Source organism: Otolemur garnettii, unplaced genomic scaffold, assembly GCF_000181295.1.
Source record: "Otolemur garnettii isolate 467f Iridium unplaced genomic scaffold, OtoGar3 scaffold00134, whole genome shotgun sequence".
NCBI lineage: Eukaryota > Metazoa > Chordata > Mammalia > Primates > Galagidae > Otolemur > Otolemur garnettii.
The window spans coordinates 1809509-1830553 of record NW_003852529.1 but is presented as its reverse complement, the minus strand read 5'-3'; the positions used below and the strand labels follow the sequence as shown (position 1 = coordinate 1830553).

Here is a 21045-nt window from a genome sequence, read left to right as displayed (position 1 = left end):
AAAAAAAAAAAAAGAAAAAAAAGAACTCAACTCCACAAGGATCCTTGTGCTATTAAAGATAACAGTATTTTGCCCCAAATAGCCTCCCATAAGACACAGAAAGGAAAGTAAAAATAAAAATCAGGGAGCAATTAGATAACTAGCAATTAGATCCCAGCACGGTGGGAGGCTGAGGCGGGTGGATCACCTGAGTGTAGGAGTTTGAGACAAACTTGAGCAATAGCGAGACCCTGTCTCTACTAAAAATAGAAAAATTAGCTGGACGTTGTAGTGGGTGCCTGTAGTCCCAGCTACGTGGGAGGCTGAGGCAGGAGGGTTGCTTGATCTCAGGAGTTTAAGGTTGCTGTGAGATATGATGGTGCCACAGCACTCCCCAGGGGGAGAGAGTGAGACCATTTCCATAAAAAAAGATAATTAGGAGGCCAGTATGGTGGCCTGTAATCCTAGCACTGTGGGAAGCTGAGGCGGGTGGATTGCCTGAGCTTAGGAGTTCAAGACCAGCCTGAGCCAGAGTGAGACCCCATCTCTAAAAAAAAAAAAATAGCCAGGCATTGTGGTGGGCGCCTGTAGTCCCAGCTACTTTGGGAGGCTGAGGCAAGCGAATCACTTTAGCACAAGAGTTGGAGGTTGCTGTGAGCTAGGATGCCACAGCACTCTACCAAGGACGACAAAGTGAGACTCTGTCTTTAAAAAAAAAAAGTAATTAGGACATATCCTGAATGAGAAGTAAACAAGGATTAAAGTAGTCTTTTACATAGCACTACGCTAGCAGTTTTCTAAATTCAGAGACACAGCTCTAGATGTGCTATAGCACAGGGACAGGTCCAAGCTACACTTTGAAAGAGTCTGTGTGCACAGCGTGTCCCTGATCGTCTAGGGAAGTGCCAGTCTGTAGGAAACGAACATTACAGTCTCCAGGAGGGAAAAGGCACTCTGCACTGTGCTGCTGAGTCGCTTTCGGTCTGAGAAGGATTTGAACAGGATAAAAAATGGTAAGAAAAGAAGAAAATAATGAAACAGAGAAAAACAGAAAGAAAAAGCAAATGATAAAGAGAAAGAAGAAAAAGAAAGAAAAAATAAAAGTGAGGAAGAGAAAGAAGCAGAAGGAGAAGGGATGTGATTTGCTGGTGGCTGAGAACACAGACTGGGGGGCCTGCTTACAGCCCCGGGTTCCAAAAGAGAAACTGCGGTGGACACACCAGCCTCAGGCTGCTCCCTGCACAGAAGGTGCGGCAGGCACTTCAGGGGCAAACTCTAGACTCTGACCTCTGGGGGGCTTTGCAGGGACAAAGACCCTTAAGGCTACGGTGTCACTAGGTTCGGTGCCAACTCAGGAGTTATGAAAACAGCAGTCTGGTACCCATATGGCAGGAATTCCTGTGTGCCAGGACCGCGTTTCACAATCAGTCTTCTCTGCAGTAGCGCAGTGCCCTTGGGGTGCCCTTGAGCTACTGTGCAAAGATAGCGGGTATGCACATCGGTCTCTGGCCTGGAAGGCAGGACTGAGAGCAGCAAGGTCAAGCCCTCCAAGCTTACCCAGGTGGCCCGAAGGCCCATGAAAACACCATTTCTGTGGGGCAGACATGCCACCTGCTGTACCCTCACGTGACACCGGTCAAGACTCACCATGGCGTAATAGTTGCTGTTGACCATCAGCGGCCCCCGTCCTCGTAGGTAGATGTATTCCTCCCACCAGTCGCTCACCTGGTGGGTGCAAATACCAGACAACGTTAGCAGGAGCAGAGCAGGATGGATGGTGGCCCAGACCCCTGAGGAAGTGCACTGTCTAGGTCTAAGGGGGCCTTCCCAGAGTAGGAGACGAAGTCCTAACTGGATAGAACACAGCATCAAGGAAGTGGAGTCAAGACCGCCAGGAGGGGCCGGGCACAGTGGCTCATGCTTGTAATCCCAGCACTCTGGGAGGCCATGGCAAGTGGATCACTTGAGCTCAGGAGTTGCAGACCAGCCTGAGCAAGAGCGATATACCCATCTCTACCAAAAATACAAAAACTGCGTTGGTGGTCTAGTGGTGAGCATAGCTGCCTTCTAAAAATACAAAAACTGAGATGACAAGATCACTCAAGCCCAGGAGTTTGAGGTTGCTGTAAACTAGGATGCCGGAGCACTGTATCCAGGGTGACAGAGTGAGACTCTAACTCAAAAAAAAGCAGCAGCAGCAGCTCCCCTCCACCCATCCCAATCCAGTTCTGTGGTTATCGTGACAGAACTACCCTGAGGAACCACGTGCACTGTCACAGGTCCCCAGCACCCATGTCTTGATGATGGCACCCAGGCAAGCAGCAGCGGGCTCCTGTCAACCACACACAAATGCTGCCCATGCATGACCTTCAGGACCCAGAGGCCACTTTCTTTAAAGCTTTTGTTGAAGCACATAGAGACAGCTACACCAAGTTGAGTGCACAGCAAGTTCACGCTTACAAGTCCAGCACACCTGTACAACCGGCACCTGACCGAAAACAGAAAATGACCGCGGAGGCCCCCTGGAGACCTCCCTCCAGATGCTGCCCCCCAGCCGCGCTGAGACTCCCAGCACCATCTGCTGTTCTGTCCACATCACTTTTCACACCTTCTCTTCACATTCCTTGTCCTCTCCTGCTTCACCCTCCAGGTGTGTCCCCTGCTGTCCCTGCACAGTGCGCCAGCTCAGACACTCTGTTCCAAGCCAAACCCAACCCCATGGAGGTGATCGCTGCTGCCCTGACCAGCAAGCTCAGAAAGGATGACCTTGGCCTCAAAAGGAACAAAGGGGAGGAGAGGAGCATGTCACTAGGACAGCGCGTCACTGCCACGATAGAGGTGGCGCACAGCGGGGTTCCCTGGGAAGACCCAAGAAATCTCCCGCGCACAAAAACGGCATCGTGCCATGCGGGATGCCACCTCCCACCAGACAGTCCACCTGCACTCAGGGGAAACTGTCACTGCAGCTGCACTTCAGCCCTAGGGACACGGGTAAAACCACCACTGTAGCTTCTTGTTGGTCCTGAGGGTGACGTTGGCCAGTCTAAACTGTCACTGCAGCTCTGTCATCCCTCCCAAAATTGGTTTTTCAGACAGAAAAACTTCATCAAAAACAACAGTGTGTGGGTAGACTCACATAATTCGTGGCCCACCAGGACTTGAGCTTCAAATACCACTGTAACCTTGGTCCAAGACTGACAGCGAAGTCCCGGGCGAGCACCGTCATCCGCTTGAACTCTTCCTCCTTCATCAGCGGCCTCACCGATTCCAGATACTGGGGTTACAGAAAAAAACCACCAAGTTAAAACACACGGACCAAAGCCTAGAGCAGGGGTCCTCAAACTTTAAACAGGGGGCCAGTTCACTGTCCCTCAAACTGTTGGAGGGCCGGACTGTGGGCCCCGGGACGAGTCGGCTGCTAAGCAGGACAGGCAGCGGCAGCAAAAACACCCGGCAGGCCGGATAAATGTCCTCGGTGGGCTGCATGTGGCTCACGGGCTGTAGTTTGAGGACGCCTGGCCTATGGTTTCCTCACCTATGTCTTAGGAGCAGTCATAGCACATGTTAATGATGTTAAAACCATCATTAGAGACAGGGGGACTGATGCACCACAGTCCCCGCACAGGTCCCCCACACCATCCCCAAGTTGGTCTCACCAGTGATTAGTTAACTCATTCCAGTGTTAACTGGTATTGTAGATTAATGTTAACTATACAACTGAACTTCCTCATCCCTGTGGGCTTCACAAGTACCCAAATCCTGAGTCACCACAAATCCATCAAAATAATGCTACAGTTGATAAGAAAAGTTAACAGAGGACACAGTTATCACCTTATCTCAAATTGTACAAGAGTAATGCATGTAACCAAAATATTTACACCCCTAGAACATTCTGAAATCTAAAAAATAAAATTAGGGCCAGTGCCTGTGGCTCAGTGAGTAGGGCGCTGGGCCCATATACCGAGGGTGGTGGGTTCAAACCTGGCCCCAGCCAAACTGCAACAAAAAAATAGCCGGTGTTATAGTGGGCACCTATAGTCCCAGCTACTTGGGAGGCTGAGGCAAGAGAATCACCTAAGCCCAGGAGTTGGAGGTTGCTGTGCGCTATGATGCCACGGCACTCTACTGAGTGCAATAAAGTGAGACTCTGTCTCAAAAAAAAAAAAAAAAATGATAATAATAAAATAAAATTAGAAAAAAATAGCTTCCAGGCTAGGCGCAGTGGCTCACGCCTATAATCCTAGCACTCTGGGAGGCCAAGGAGGGTGGACTGCTTGAGCTCAAGAGTTCAAGACCAGTCTAAGCAAAAGTGAGAACTCATCTCTTCTAAAAAGAGAAAAATTGAGGCAAGAGGATGGCTTGAGCTCAAGAGTTTAAGGTTGCTGTGAATAAGATGCTAGGACACTCTACCAAAGGTGACCAAATGAGACTCTGTCTCAAAAAAAAAAGAAAAGAAGAAGAGGAAAAGAAAAACTAGCCAGGCATTGTGTGGCCAGCCATAGTCCCAGCTACTTGGGAGGCTGAGTCAAGAGAATTACTTAAGGCCAACAGTTTGTGGTTGCCGTGAGCTGTGACGCCACGGCACTCTACCCAGGACAACAGAGTGAGTCTCTTGTCTCAAAACAACAAAAAAAGGTTAACAATGAAATTTCAAGAGTGTCTCTTCTTGGGGTCAAGCGTTGTAGCTGACTCCTGTCAGAAGGATCACCTGAGCCTAGGAGGCTGAGGTTATAGTGAGCTGTGATGATACCAGTGCACTCCAGCCTGGGCAATGGAGCAAGACTCTGTCTTGGGGAAAAAAAATCTAAAATGTAATGATACATTAGGGAAAAGAAAGACTTCCTCTAAAACCTAATGAGAGCTACTAATAAAGCCAATCAACAGTGAGGTAACTGACAGGCACAGGTAAGATGTAAGCCTTAATCGCAAGTCAAGGCCAGCTCTGCCACCCACCCTGTTCACGGTGTCGTTGACGGCTGGCACAGGCAGGCGCGGCAGGGAGGTCTGGAAGCTGTACAGCATGGGTTTTCGGCCTGAAAAGATCTTGACCATACCCTGAAAAAAAGAAACATTTTCAAAACTGAGATGACATTAAAGAGCTGGAGACAATCCCCAATATGCAACTTGCTGACTTTCTGTGGCCATTTACCTTTCCTCCAGTCCCCTTTCTGCCCCACACTTGCAGGCCCTAAGAAATAAACACTAAGCCCCTAATGAAAACCAGACTGAATAAAAGCCAAGTTTGAAAGAGGCTTTGAGATACCGCTGTCCCAGTGTCAGTCCAAGGCCAGGCTTCTTGCTGCATCTGTGATGTCACATCCTCACTGTGCTTCTGCACATGGGGACCTTGGTGTCGGGACTGGCCCAAGGCCCTAGGAGCCATGACCAGGGGAAGGGATGCTGTCCCCCTGCCATCATCATGCCTCTTGGAGAGCACCTCTGTGGACCCTTGTTTGAGGTCAGATGACGGAGACCTGTATAATAACTGCTCGCCTCATAATGACCAAAACAAGGGAATTTCTAGGGCTCTGGGGTGGGGGGCTCTGGTGCTGAATAGGGCTGGGACTGACTTCCTTGGAAGAGAACATATTTAACCTGTTCTGGGAATGGGGGGAAATCACCCCTGGATCTCTCCTAAGTGCTAAATTATGCTTGTCTGGAAATCAGAAATCTTACACCCAAAGAATAATAGCAAGAAACTGGTTTGGGAGAGTGGAGTCCAGAGATGTAAAGGGCATGGAGGTGACCTGCACACTCCTCCCACAATCAGGCTCTGGAGGTCAGGCCCGGCCACACCTGGAGCCACTGAGCAGCAACTCAGCAGGAGGGCACGGGGCCAAAGTCAGGTGCAGACAGGTAACCGAGGCTGACACTCCTTCTAAACAGGCAGATCCCTGGGATAGCCCAGAAGAAGAAAGGTTCTGAAGAGAATGTTCTCACTGTGGGCAGCTCATTAAAATTATCTAGGCCACATCACAAAACTTGTGTGAATAGCACTCAGATCCTAAGACCCAGGTTGCGGTTAAAGTGCTCAGTGGAGCCTGAAGCCACCACCCAAAGGGGCAGGTGGTACCCCTGGGGGCCTATGCCCCAAAGACAGAAGCCTCCAAAGTCCAGAGATGATTCCTACCCCCCTTAGATGGTTTCTTTCCAGAACACTTGAGTTCACAAAAACATTTAAATAGGGCTGGACCATGGTGGCTGTTGCCCATATTCTCAACAGTTTAGAAAGCCAAGGCAGGCTTCAGCCCAGAAGTCCGAGACCAGCCTGAGGAACAGTGAGACCCTATCTCTACTAAAAATAGAAAAACTACGGGCCAAGGTCACTGGCTCACAACTGTAATCCTAGAACTATGGAAGGCCGAGGTGGGTGGACTGCTTGAGCTCAGGAGTATGAGACTAGCCTGAGCAAGAGACCTTCTCTGTACTAAAAATAGATAAACTACCTGGGTGTTGTGGCAGGTGCCTATGGAGGCTGAGGCAAGAGGATCACTTGAGCCCAGGAATTTGAGGTTGCTGTGAGCTATGATGACTCCATAGCACTCTATCAAAGGCCACAGGTTGAGACTCTTGTCTCAAAAAAAAAAAAAAAATGCTACAGAACTCACTAACATCATTCAAGAAAAATCACACTTTTGTGTCACAGTGAGTCAAACCGCTCCAGCAACTAGGGTCACAACCCAAGTCGGAAGCCAAGTGTGAAGAAGACTCTTCTTTCAAAGGCCTGGCACTATTCATACACAGGGAGGGGAGCTCAGTTACCATCCAGATCTTGGTGGCGCGGCTCATCTTGCCGTGCTCTGCGAACATCCAGCCGTGGTAGGACAGCAGCACCTTTAGGGAGTAGCGCATGGTGGCGATGAGGGCCACCCAGAGGCCTGTGCTGAACAGGACACCACTGACCACATTCTTCGTTTGGCTGGACATGTAGCCACTGCGGAGACCGAACAAGGAGAGTTGCAAATGTGTCAGCAGGAAAGGGATGCTCAAAATGGTCTGGGGAGGGCCCCCCAAACAAACCAGGGGAAAATACACAACTCCCTCCAGGGTCTCAGCACAAATGGCAGAGAGGGCACTGAGGCTGGGCCTGCCCATGGTGCAAGCCACGCGCGGCCAACCTGCTGCTCCTCCACTGGCCCACACAGAGATTTGTATCAAAAGAACTTGTCTGAGACCTACACAGGAATATTTATCATGAACAAAGAAACGAATCACAAAGTGATCATTTAAGTAGTCAACTTAAATGCAGAAAACATTTTCACTTGAGAAGGAAAGTGGTATATTTTGTGGTAAAGACGGGACTTTTTTAGGGGGCGGGTACAGAGTCTCATGTTGTTACCCTCAGCAGAGTGTTGTGGCGTCACAGCTCACAGCAACCTCCAACTCTCGGGCTCAAGCGATTGTCTTGCCTCAGCCTCCCAAGTAGCTGTGACTATAGGTGTCCGACACAATGCCTGGCTATTTGTAGAGACTGGGTCTCACTTTGGCTCAAGCTGATCTTGAACCTGTGAGCTCAGGCAATCTACCCTTCTGGACCTCCCAGAGTGCTAGGATTACAGGGGTCAGCCACTGCACACAGCCCTTGAGAGGGCCAGATTAGCTCCATTTTGCTGTTTACTACACAAGCCTCACTCCTAGCTGTTTACTACACAAGCCCCACTCCTAGCTGTTTAAACTCCATTCCTAGCCCTTCCGCCCCAACCTCTGCCAGTAAAACCTGCACAGCCACTCCCTGCTGCCTTCCCCCACCCCTCACCTGTACCAATCCAAATCCTCCTTTACTAATGAAATCACCAACCACCAATCAAAAGTGTACTCGTATCTGACCCTACCCCTCTTGCTTTCTGTACCCCATAAAAACTTCCTCCACCCCGGGTTCGAGGCTTGTCCTAGGCTTGCATGCCAGGAGAGTCCAGACCCGGGTCTGAATAAAACCTCACCTCATGCCTTTTACATCGGAGTGTATCTCGGGTTCGTCTGTTGGGGCTATTTGGGAGAATAATTTTCGGGCACAACACCCTAAAGATGAGGCTTTAAATAAACAAATGCATACACTGTGTAACCTAATCATTTGTGCCCTCATAATAACCTGAAATTTAAAAAAAAAAGATGAGACTTTAAAAATGAGATAAGGGCTCGGCGCCTGTGGCTTAAGTGGGTAAGGTGCCAGCCACATACACCTAAGGTGGCAGGTTCGAATCCAGCCCAGGCCTGCCAAAAGCAACAATGACAGCTGCAACCAAAAAATAGCTGGGTGTTGTGGTGGGCGCCTATGGCCCCAGCTACTTGGGACACTGAGGCAGGAGACTCACTTGAGCCTAGAAATTGGAGGTTGCTGTGAGCTGTGATGTCACAGCACTCTACCCAGGGGGATAGCTTGAGGCTCTGTCTCAAAAAAAAAATTAAAAATAAAATAAAAATGAGATAAGCCCTTACAGTGGCTCACTCCTATAATCCTCACACTGCCAGAGGCTGAGGAGGGAGGATTCCTGAGGCCAGAGGCTTAAGGTTGCAATGGGTCATGGTCACACCACTCCAGGCACTCCAGCCTCAGTGATAGAGTGAGACCCTGTCTCTAAAAAATGAAAATAAAAACAAATTAACAAAAATTAGACACAATGTTAATCTTCTATGGCTTTTGGTTTTAGTTGTTTTGGAAACTGCAAAACATTTTAATAATCAAAACTATTTAAATGATTAAAACAACCAATATACACAATTTAAAGATATCTTCATCCATTTAGCTGGGGGCGGTAGCTCATGCCTGTAATCCCAGCATTTTGGGAGCCCGAGATAGGAGGATCACTTGAGCCCAGGAGTTTAAGACCAGCCTGAGCTAGAGTGAACCCCGTCTCTACTAAAAAAATAGAAAAATCAGCTGGGCATCACAGTGGGCGCCCATAGTCTCAGCCACTCCAGAGGCAAGAGGATCGCTTGAGCTTAGCGTCTGAAGTTGGCTGATGCCATGGCACTCTGTCCTGGGTGACAGAATGAGACACTGTCTCTAAATAAATAATATAATTAATATGATATAATATAATACAATATAATTTAGAAAAATCTGTGAATTTATCAGTGAAATATATAAAAATAAAAACAACCCATTTAGCATGGATAATATTTAAATCACACAGGAACAAATTTTCTTAAAGTGAAATGTGTTTGCTTTAAAACCTATATTTTCCTATAACCTGTCAGATCTGGCCTTTTAGCTCAAGTCTCTACTTTAAATCCCTATGTCCTTTCCTGATCACCTCATCTGCAAGCAAACTTGAGTTTAGGAATTAAGGAGTTATCTTTTGGATAATCCACATTTTTAGATTTCTACCTCCTGTGTAGCCAGGGTGAAAACACATACATACTTGACTCACAAAAATCGAACCGTTATTAGCATAAACAAATAAAGGACACAATCAGGACTTTTAATGTACACATATAGGCATGCAATTTAAAACATTAGCATAAAGCTTTCTTTGAAAGAACATGCTCCTCATGAGGCTGCAGGAGAGAGAGATGCACAGACAGACAGATTTGAAGGCAGCGCCCTGGGGACAGGAGAGGTTCTCTCCAGAAAGGAGGCACCAGAGCACTCTGAGGCTGGGAAGCACTGGGTCTCAACCTTGTCTTTCTAAATGCAGGCCAGGGATGGCCCAGTTTACCAAAATAGGTTTAAGAGGGACGAAGAAACAAATCTTATAAAGACCCAGATTACACAGGGCTCTTAATAGCCAACACTTCTAAATATAACCCAGTTTTAAGAGATTTTTCTGTCGCCGGTGGCTCACGCCTATAATCCTAGCACTCTGGGAGGCTGAGGCAGGTGGATTGCTTGAGCTCACAAGTTTGAGACCAGCCTGAGCAAAACTGAGACCTCGTCTCTACTAAAAATAGAAAAACTGAGACAAAAGGATCTCTTGAACCCAAGAGTTGGAGGTTGTTATAAGCTGCAATGCCACAGCTCTGCCCAGAATAACAGCTTAAGACTCTGTCTCAAAAAAAAAAAAAAAAAAAAAAAGAATCTTTGCTGACCCTGCAAAAGGGTGAAAAGTGGGTAGGCAGAGCCGCAGACACCACAGAAAAACAGCTGTCCTCCTGCCAGGCACACCTCCGCCATCTGATGAGACGCTTACTCTGTCTCTTGCAGACGCTTATAAAGGTATAAGCCAGCGTTCTTGAGCCAGCTTGAAGTTATGAGCAACTTGGCTGGTTTCTCCATGACTCCTGAGTATCCAGGGTCATATATATATATATATATATATATATATATTTTTTTTTTTTTTTTTAAACAAAGAGTCTCACACTGTTGCCCAGGCTAGAGTGCTATGGTGTCATTGTAGCTCATAGAAACCTCAAACTCTTAAGCTCAAGCCAATCTTCCTGCCTTAGTCTCCCCAGTAGCTGGGACCACAGGTGCCTGCCACAACACCCAACTAATTTTTCTATTTTTAGTAGAGATGGGGTCTCATTCTCGCTCAGGCTGGTCTTGAACTCCTGAGGTAAAGCAATCCTCCTGCCTCAGCCTCTCAGAGTCTAAATTATAATTTCTAAATTACATGATATAGTTACAATGTGTGTGTGTGTGTGCGTGTGTGTGTGTGTATAGGGAGGAAACCAGAGCTGGTGGGTTCGAACCCAGCCCGGGCCAGCTAAACAACACAGTAATGACAACTGTTAACAAAAACCAGCCAGGTGTTGTGGCAGGTGCCATAGTCCCAGCTACTTGGGAGACTGAGGCTAGAGAATCGCTCAAGCCCAAGAGTTTGAGGTTGCTGTGAGCTGTGACGCCATGGCACTCTAACGAGGGTGACATATTGAGATTCTGTCTCAAAACAAAACAAAACAAAACAAAAACCAGCAATAAAACTCGGGGGGGGGTCAATTGAGCTCTGGCTGTGGGATTTGAGACAGCAGTCAGCAATGAAGGCAGCGCTGCACTCCAGCCTGGGTGAGTGAGCAAGCCACTGTCTCAAACCCAAAAAACGACCCCTTAAGTATTAGCAATTTCTTAGACAACTGGAGATTTCAGAGGTTACTTACGTCGTGTCAAGGGTCCGGTTGATTTTTGCAATTATTCCTAAGGAGGGGTCAATTTTGGCATACATGGTCGACATCACGCCCACCACCACGATGAGCCAACTGGAGGGGCTAGCCGGGTACACACCAGTGATGATGCCATTCTGAAAACAGACATGCAAGCTGTGAGCCACCCCCCACCAAAATGCACTGTGATTACATTGCACTGCACTTCCCCACGGGCTGCTGAGAAGTCAGGGGAAGAAGGTATCTAACAGCACGTGGGCAACTCTAGAAACCTTCCTAGAAGTCACAGCCTGTGGCTGTTCCAACTTGTGTCATGTACTTCTGAGGCAAAACCTTCCCTGAAACAGTTCTCTCAGGAGCAACCCCAGGACTTAGACTCACCCAAGGCACTAGTTTAACATACAGATTCCCAGGCTCCACCTGGTCTGGCCTGTATGCCCACTGGTGAAGGGCGCCATAAAGTCCTGAGGGCTTCCCCCCAGCCGTGCCCCACCCAGGACACCCCAGCACCTGACTCCAAACACCCCTCCCGATGTTCCAGCCTCAGGACACAATTTGACCTTTAAGTACTTACTGGAGACCTTGCTCCACATTGAAAATGTGCTGTAAGCTACTTCAGTCAAAAAGAGGGAGGCAGCTGGGAGCAGTGGCTCACTCCCCATAATCCTTACAGGTCTGGGAGGCTGAAGGGAGAGGATTGCTAAGGCCAGGACTTCAAGACCAGCCTAAGCAAGAGCAAGACCCTGTCTCTACTGAAAACAGAAAAACTAGTTGAGTGTTATCGCCAGCACCTGTAGTCTTAGCTACATGGGAAGCTGAGGCAGGAGAATCACTTGAATCCAGGAGTCTGAGGTTGCTGTGAGTGAGGATGAGGCCACAGCACTCTAGCCTGGGTGACAGCAAGACTCTGTCTCAAAAAAAAAAAAAAAAAAAAGAAAATTCCAACTAAAAGGCAAATTCTTACTAAAGTCACCTTAATAAGATATTGAATTGACCAAGATAACAGATTTAGAAATTATCAAAGCTTTCTCTAAATTCTTTGGGAAGATGCCTTGGCACCACTGAATTTGCAAAACTGGAAAGATGTTCTCTGAAGTAAAAAATTTCTGCCTTTCTTGATTCACCCCATCTATAGCTGATGGCAGCCTGCGTCAACGGCCTGGCTCCCTGTGGGCGGGCTGGTCCTGTCAGAATGCCGCTGGAGTCATGCACTTCCTTTTCCTCCTCACCCTCACTGTGTTAATCGTCACCTACCTTTACGGGCAGACCACAGAGGGAAGGAAGATTACAATCAGGCTGCTCCATGAACAGGTCACTAATGAGGGCAAAGAATAAATGTGTCTGATAGAAAAGTGGGTGCAGGTGCGAGACAGAGCACCATGAGCCCCCACACTCTGGTCCTGGAGAAGGTGGAGTGACTTGGCCTCTCTACTCCGGGGATGAGACACTGTCCCTGACCTGCGATGTAGGCAATCAGCTCAAGAGGATAATCCAAGGACCTGGTGATTATTGTGGTATCCGGACACCAATCAAATAGTAAGATGAAAGTGGACACCTTTCATGGACCTTTATGGAGTTTCCCAGACAGGAATCCAAGCCTTTAGCCAGGAACCAAAACGGACTAGAATGTAAATATCCAAGTAGAATTGGGCATCCCCTGGTATGTTCTTTTTTTTTTTGGCTGGGGCTGGGTTTGAACCCACCACTTTTGGCATATGGGGCAGGCGCCCTACCCTTTTGAGGCACAGGTGGCGCGCACCCTGGTATGATCTTAACACCTGGATTGTTACTTTTTAAAGTACTTGAGGTTTTCCAATAAAGTTTGCCGTCATATTGAAACTTAAAAAAAAACAACAACAAAACAAAACAGGAGGAAGGGCGTGGTGGCCCACGCCTATATAATCCAGATAATCCAGGGTAACAGCTTGAAACTGTCTCAAAAAACAACACACCAGGCACAGTGGCTCACACCCGTGATCCTAGTACTCTGGGAGGCCAAGGCAGGTAGGTTGCTTGAATTAAAGAGTTTGAGACTAGCCTGAGCAAGAGTGAGACCTTATCTCTACTAAAAATAGAAAAAAGTAGTCAGATGTTTGGCAGTGCCTGTGGCTCAGTGAGTAGGATGCCAGACCCATATACCAAAGGGTGTCAGGTTCAAACCTGGACCTGGCCAAACGGCAACAAAAAAATAGTCGGGCGTTGTGGCAGGTACCTGTAGTCCTAGCTACTCAGGAGGCCGAGGCAAGAGAATCGCCTAAGCCAAAGAGCTGGAGGAGGTTGCTGTGAGCTGTGATGCCACAGCACTCTACCGAGGGTGGCAAAGTGAGACTGTCTCTAAAAACAAAAAAAGTAGTGGGCGGTGCCTGTGACTCAAAAGGGTAGGGCACTGGCTCCATATACTGGAGGTGGCAGGTTCAAACCCAGCCTTGACCCCAAAAATTAAAAATAAAAAAGTAGCCCGATGTTGTAGTAGGCACCTGTAGATAGCTTGAGCCCAACAGTTTGAGGTTGCTGTGAGCTACAATGCTACGACAATCTACCCAGGGTGACGGAGTAAGATTCTGCCTCAAAATAAATAAATAAATAAATCAAAACAAAAAACCACACCATACTCTGAAGGCCAGCTGATCCTTCTTCCTCTGCTCGATTAGACCATCCTCAAATAAACCAGGGGATCCACATGACCACATACTGTGTATCCTCTATTTTTCTATCAGTCTTTCCTCTCCAGGTCTTTAAAAACCAAAGAACAGAAGCCAGGCGTGGTGGCTCACACCTGTATTCCTAATACTTTGGGAGGCTGAGGTGGGTGGATTGTCTGAGCTCAGGAGTTTGAGATCAGCCTGAGCAAGAGTGAGACCCCATCTCTACTAAAAGTAGAAAACTATCCAGGCATTGTGGTGGGGGGCCTGTTGTCCCAGCTACTTGGGAGGCGGAGGCAGGAGGATCGCTTGAGCTCCCAAGAGTTTGAGGTTGCTGAGAGCTGTGACGCCATGACACTCTACCCAGGGTGGTAACAGAGACTGTCTCATAAACGAATAAATAAAGGAAAGTAAAATAAAATAAAAGGAAAAAGAGGCAGTGCCTGTGGCTCGGTGAGGAGGGCACCAGCCCCGTACACCGAGGGTGATGGGTTCGAACCCAGCCTCGGCCAAACTGCAACAAAAAATAGCCGGGCGTTGTGGTGGGTGCCTGTAGTCCCAGCTACTCGGGAGGCTGAGACAAGCAAATCACCTAAGCCCGAGAGCTGGAGCTTGCTATGAGCTGTGAGCCATGGCACTCTACTGAGGACGACAAAGTGAGACTCTGTCTCAAAAAAAAAAAAAAAAGAAAGAAAAAAAGAAAGAAAGAACAGAAAAGAAAAGAACACTTCTACTGGGTCCAGTATGATGGCCAAGCTCCCACACCCTAGTTTCTATTTTCCTAGATCAATCTAGGAAAATCCTCAGTGGGAATCCAGTCGGTCAAACTCAGCTTCCCCCTGCAGGTGGCACCTCTCTCACTGTGGTGGATATCATAGATGGCAACAGGCACTGGATGTCACTGCGTCCCTCGGTCCATCATTTGCCTGGGTGCAGGGACACCTGTGCAGCTCACCTGGCTCCCAAGTCCTCGCCCCTCTCTGCTGTCCCTGCTGCCACCAGCTCCTGCACTTGGGTCTCTCTATTCCACATTACCCTTAGGGAAGGGACTTTGGGGAATCCACAAACTCAACAGCTGCTACCCCTGGGGTTGGTGTGGACAGTTCACCAACTATATGAATATTTTTCATTTTTTCGAACACGTATCTTTTCCTTTGGGGATGTTTAAAATAAAACTAAAATAGGTGAAAGACTGGCTTGGCGCCTGTGGCTCAAGCGGCTAAGGCGCCAGCCACATAAACCTGAGCTGGCGGGTTCGAATCCAGCCTGGACCCGCCAAACAACAATGACGGCTGCAATCAAAAAACATAGCTGGGTGTTGTGGTGGGTGCCTGCAGTCCCAGCTACTTGGGAGGCTGAGGCAAGAGCCTCGCTTGAGCCCAGGAGTTGGAGGTTGTTGTGAGCTGTGATGCCACAGCACTCTACCCAGGGTGACAGCTTGAGGCTCTGTCTCAAAAAAATAAATAAATAAATGAAAGACAAGAGAAGTGCTTAAAAAGAGGAATACAGGGCAGAGCCTGTGGCTCAGTGAGTAGGGCGCCAGCCCCAGATACCGAGGGTGGCAGGTTTGAACCCAGTGCCAGCCAAACTGCAACAAAAAATAGCCAGGCGTTGTGGTGGGCACTTGCAGTCCCAGCTACTTGGGATGCTGAGGCCAAGAGAACTGCCTAAGCCCAAGAACTGGAGGTTGCTGTGAGCTGTGACACCACAGCATTCTACCAAGGGTGATAAAGTGAAACTCTGTCTCTAAAAAAAAGAGGAATACATTTCTACTTCTTTAGGTAAATGGAACTAAGAATACATGGAGTAAACTGTATTTGAATTATGTGGATAGTTTTCAATGTCTGAATATTTCAACAGCAAAGTAGTTATTACATGAACTCACAGAAGTTTGAAAAAAAAAAAGTCCTTTTTGGCCAAGATGTAAAGGATTCTGACTCAGAGCAGAAGATGTGGGTTCTAGTCTTTACTCTGCCTTCTACTAAGTAGGTCACTGGCCCTTTGAGCCTCAGTTTCCCCCCATTTCACGGCGTGCTGATTCACTCCATCTGCCTTGCAGAATCACTCTAGGAATTCTGTGGTCAAAATATATGTGAAGGTGCCTGATAAATTATGTGCCAGTCACCAGTCCAAAACAATTATTCCTCATGACAACATCAGGAGGCCATTCTTAGATGTTAAAGCAAATACCATATAGATTTAAATAAATATTGGAAACCTTGAATCTGATGAACTTCTTCTTCCAGGAGTGGAGTCCAGAGAGATAGATTTGCTTAAGGGCTTCATGGCTCAGCTGGAGGTCGATCCCTTCTGGAGTGACCGTGAACTGAAAGGCCACAGCCTGGTGGGCTTCTGCCATCTTCAGAGACTCCCTGCAAGGTGAAGGGGGAAGGTGTGAGATGAGAGAGTAGTTTCCAGCTACTAGGAAAACCCTTCCTTCAGAAGCATCGCTAGTAAAAAAAAAAAAAAAAAGCATCACTAGTTCTGAAATTAAGGTTTTACTTTTTGTTGACAGCTGATGCCATCACCACACTTGACATCAGCTTGCCTGTCCAGCACTGTACAGGCCCAGGATGGCGAGCAGAGGCCAGGCCTGTGGAATCCCCAACCGCCAAGTGTACCCCCCAGAACCAAAGCCCCAAGCCAGCATCTCAGGCCACACCCACTGATGCCAAGTTCAGCAGCTTGTACTGCAGAGATGAATCTTATTCCTGCTTCCAGTCCCCCAGCACAGAAGAAACCCAGGGTATCACAATGGTCCTAGACCCATGACCTGCTGTTGGAGACTCTAGACCAGCCCCAAATGCCTCGGCCTCTGGCATCCCACAGCGGCTGTTCTGATAAACCGTTTTTGGGTTTCATGCAGCGCTATGAAGACTACAAAAATCACTGGTGCGGAACTATCCAGAATGGGTGTCCACAGGACAAAGCTGGGCTTCCTCCTCAGGGCTCTGGCTGAGGTCACACTTGCTTCAGCAACCTCAGGGGCTGAAGCTCCTGAGCCCAACCCCCCACCCCGTCCCCCCGCACCCCCCCCCACCAGCAGAGGAAGCAGCTTTTCGAATTCTTTGGTATGTTCCCGGCTCCCTTCCATCCTGCTACTGTCCCCTTACTTGGCAGACTCTGATGCACACCTGCTCAGGACACCAGAAACACCGTCACCCCCCTGGGCCTCCCTGCTTCCCAGGACTCGGCTCCTCCTAGCTTTGACTGCCATCTCTTCCTGTGCTGTACTAAGTGGACACAAAGGAAGCTACGAGGAAAAGTTCCAAGAACCATAATAATAACCTAAAATTGTGTGTGTGTAATGTATGTGTGTTCTCTTCACTTGTCAGCTGTCCTGTTTTTACCCTTGATGCCCACCAAGGACCACATGCAGAACCTGTCCCAACCAGCAGATGTCACAGTTCCAAAGAGATCCACTCACAGAAGCCAGGCTAGCGCAGTTCCCAGCCAGCTAAAACACAGGAAGGGCCAACTGGCAGCCAGCCCTGAAAGGCACCAATTCCCACCCCTCTGTCCACTCTGCAAACATTTGCTGACCACCTCCCGAGTGCCAGCCCGGAGAGGAGCGAGCTGCTCACCAGCAGCCACGGCCCTTCTGCCACCTGCAGCTTGGACACAAGACCGAGAGCAAGCAAACAGGTGACGTCTGGATAGCACTTGGGGTTCAGAAGGAGTGTCGGGGGGCCTCTTGGGTGACACTGAAGCCCAGGAGATAGCCCAGCCAAGGGGAGAGCAGGCAAGTCCTTCAGGCCCAAAGGCAGACATGGAGGGTAAGGTGCTTTACTGGGACCGGGAGCAAGGGCAGGAGGGAGGACGACCCACAGGAGACAGGTTCCAGAGGCACTTGGGCTGGACAGGCTGATAAAACGGACCATTGGGCTAAGGCCTGAACTCAAGGAGCCACTTACTGACCCAGGGAAAGTCTCAGTGACGGAAGGGGTCAGGCTGGGGGTGGAAGTTGAAAATTCACACATGGGCTCGGCGCCTGTGGCTCAAGCGGCTAAGGCGCCAGCCACATACACCCAAGGTGGCGGGTTCGAATCCCCAGCCCGGGCCCGCCAAACAACAATGATGGCTGCAACTAAAAAATGGCCGGGCGTTGTGGCAGGCGCATGTGGTCCCAGCTACTTGGGAGGCTGAGTCAGGAGACTCGCTTGAGCCCAGGAGTTGGAGGTTGCTATGAGCTGTGATGCCACAGCACTCTACCCAGGGGGATAGCTTGAGGCTCCGTCTCAAAAAAAAAAAAAAGAAAGAAAGAAAATTCACACATGGACCCACTACACCTAAAATGTCACCAGGGGCACGCAGTGATGGAGAGGGAGAGGCTGAGGTGGGACACACCTGGGAGCTGTCAGCACACAGAACCTGCCAGCTCTGCTTTGACAACTGTGAAAGAAGATAGCACGTCAGCAAAGCTATATCCCCCTGGGTTATAACCTTACTTTACGGCAGCGTGCAAACCATTCAACAGTATTTACATATTGCTTAGTGAGCATGAAGCAAACTCCGATGGCCTGGCTAATTTTGAAGAAATAGATCCCATTTTTGAAAGCAGTAAGATCACCAATGAATGCTTGCCCAGATAAACACACAGTGCTGAAGAGGGCATCAAAGCAGTTGGCTCGGATCCACCGCTCAGAAAGGGGTGGAGCAGCTCTGAGCCTCTCCCAGACTCTCCAGGTTATTCTTAACACCCTCCCCAATTACAGCCTTCACCCTCAACATGAGGCAGGCGAGAAGTGAGCGTTTGGCACAGCAGGCATTGTGGCAAATAAATGCCGAGACCCAGTACCCTTTCAGTGATTTACACGATTTCAGGGGCTTTATTCAGATCATGAGGGGATTAATGGCAGGAGATTAAATACAGCATTTGTAGCCAATTCTACACAAAGGTTCATGTCCAATCTGCTGGGAGAGCCAGATGCGGGGGACATTCACAGGGTCCTTTCTAGGAGTAAAATGCCAGTGCAGAGCTGTCTGAATTTAGTGAAGTATGTGCTTAATTTGTCTGGTTCAGAGTGACCCTAAGACTGCTAAATGCTCCTAAAATAGACGATTGGTTTTTCTAGTTTATCAAAGTAGCGGAGACGCCTGCCCTAGACAGCCTCCCCCTCTCAGAGCCACAGGCAGTATTTACTGAACTGGACGACAGGGGAAGGGCTAAGATGCTCCCTCTGCAAAACTCAAGAGTGGAGATCCCACCCTTAATCCTGGCTTCAACAGCCTGTTGGTTAAAAGCATTGACAGGGTCATGTCCGTACTCCTGCCAGGTTTTGCTTTCCACTGTCTCAGTTACTCACGGCAGCTCAAGTCTGCAAATATGGAAAATTTCAGAAATAAGCAATTTATCAATTTAAAATTTATACCATTCTTTTTTTTTTTTTTTTTTTTTGAGACAGAGTCTCACTTTGTTACCCTTCGTAGAGTACTGCGGCACCACTGCTCACAGCAACCTCCAACTCTTGGGCTCAAGCGATTCTCTTGCCTCAGCCTCTCAAGTAGCTGGGATGATAGGCGCCTCCCCCCCCAAACAACGCCCAGCTATTTTGAGAGACAGAGTCTCACTCTGGCTCAGGCTGGTCTAGAACCTGTGAGCTCAGGCAATCCACCCATCTCGGCCTCCCAGAGTGCTGGGATTACAGGTGTGAGCCACCTTGCCTGGACATTCTTAGCAGCATGAAGAAATCTCCTGCCTACCTGCTCGCTTCCACTCAGGAAAGGATCATCCCTTTGTTCAGTCTATCCACGCCATACAGGCCAGTCACCTGTTACTACATAGGAAAAAACAAAGCGTATACAGTTGTGTTGTCCCTCAGGATCTTGGTTCCAGGACCCCAAGCACACCAAAATCCATGGGTGCTCAATCCCTAGTATGAAACAGCACAGTATTTGCATATAACCTATGCACATCCCTCCCTGTGTGTACAGACTTTGATCAGGAGCATCCAACCTGCGATCCACAGACCACATGCAGATCAGGGCTGTTTTACCTACCTGTGGTGTCAGATAACACAAGAAAAGTTCATCAGCCTTCACTAGTGTTTGTGTATTGATTTATTTGTTTGTTTGTTCTTGAGACAGAGTCTCATTGGCACCCTGGGATCAAGTGCCTATAACTCTTGGGCTCAAGTGATCCCCTTGCCTCAGCCTCCCCAGTAGCTGGGATTATAGGCACCCGACACCCCACTTGGCTAGTTTTCCTATTTTTAGTAGAGATGAGATCTCACTCTTGCTTAGGCTACTCTCCAACTCCTGAGCTCAGGAAATCAAAAAGATGGAAAACAGCACCAGATGAGGATATGGATAAATCAGAATTCACATACAGGGCTTATGGGAGTGGCATACGGTTGGCAAACGTCTGGCAGTTCCTCAAAAGGTTAAAAACACAGAGTTACCACACGACACAGCAACTCCACTCCCGGGGATCTACCCAAGAGGCAGAGGTTATCTACACAAAAACATGCACCCAAATGCCCGCAGCAGTTTAATCTGTAACAGCCAAAAGGTGCATCATGTGCATCCAGTGGTGAGTGCGTGAATACACGTAGTCTGTCCACCAGCGGATCGCCACACAGCAATAAAAATGAACATGGGACCACCACGAGCCAGGGCTGGGATGCATCCGGAAGGCATGATGCTGAGTGAAAGCCAGACACAGAAGGTCACATATTGCATGACTTCAGGTAATCTACAGAGACAGAAAGACTGGTGATTGACAGGGCCCCGGGCGGACGGGCAGATTGACAGGTGGTGGCAAAGGAGCCGGTTAGGAAAATCTCTTCAAACTCACGGTGGTAACGGTTGTACAGCTCTGTGAATATGCTTCAGACCACTGACGTGCATGCAGTCTGACAATTAAGTTTGCGAGCTCAGCCTAGGGAAAGTGCTACAGACCTCATTGCTGAAGATCATCAGACCTTCCAAGAATTCCTCTTGGAAGCTGTGCACCGACGCCAGCGCCTAGTCCATCCTTCAAAGCAATTATGGAACTCTTTTTTTTGGAATGGCCAACAGAGCTATCCTTATATCATCCTAATGTCCTGAATGTCATCAAAATGTCTTCCTTTCAATATTTCCTTTATCTTCGGATAAAGAAAAAAGTCACCAGGGGCCAGATCAGGTGAACAGGGAAGGCTCCCTGTCCAACACGGTCATTTGTTTACTGACTAAATCTCCCTCAGACGGTGCTGTGTGAGCTGGTGCTGGGTCATGATGTAAGAGCCACAAGGTTTTGGCCAAGATTTTCAGTTAAGATTTTCTTAACTGGGCTTGGCGCCTATAGCTCAACCGGCTAAGGCGCCAGCCACGTACACCTAAGGTGGCAGGTTCGAATCCCCAGCCCGGACCCACCAAACAACAATGACGGCTGCAACCAAAA

At 48.5% G+C, this 21045-nt stretch overlaps 1 protein-coding gene across 1 annotated transcript in view; it reads right to left on the bottom strand.

The window, feature by feature from the left end:
• The window catches only part of CPT1A (carnitine palmitoyltransferase 1A), a 51231-nt gene that overhangs the window by 24544 nt on the left and 5642 nt on the right, over nt 1–21045 (bottom strand). The window contains exons 2-7 of the mRNA XM_012810443.2: nt 15880–16033; nt 11017–11156; nt 6742–6913; nt 4933–5034; nt 3116–3253; nt 1537–1704 (exon numbers count right to left, since the gene is read on the bottom strand). Coding sequence (XP_012665897.1) covers nt 1537–1704; nt 3116–3253; nt 4933–5034; nt 6742–6913; nt 11017–11156; nt 15880–16020 — 861 coding nt within the window. The 5' untranslated portion in view covers nt 16021–16033. The remainder of the gene's footprint in view (nt 1–1536; nt 1705–3115; nt 3254–4932; nt 5035–6741; nt 6914–11016; nt 11157–15879; nt 16034–21045) is intronic.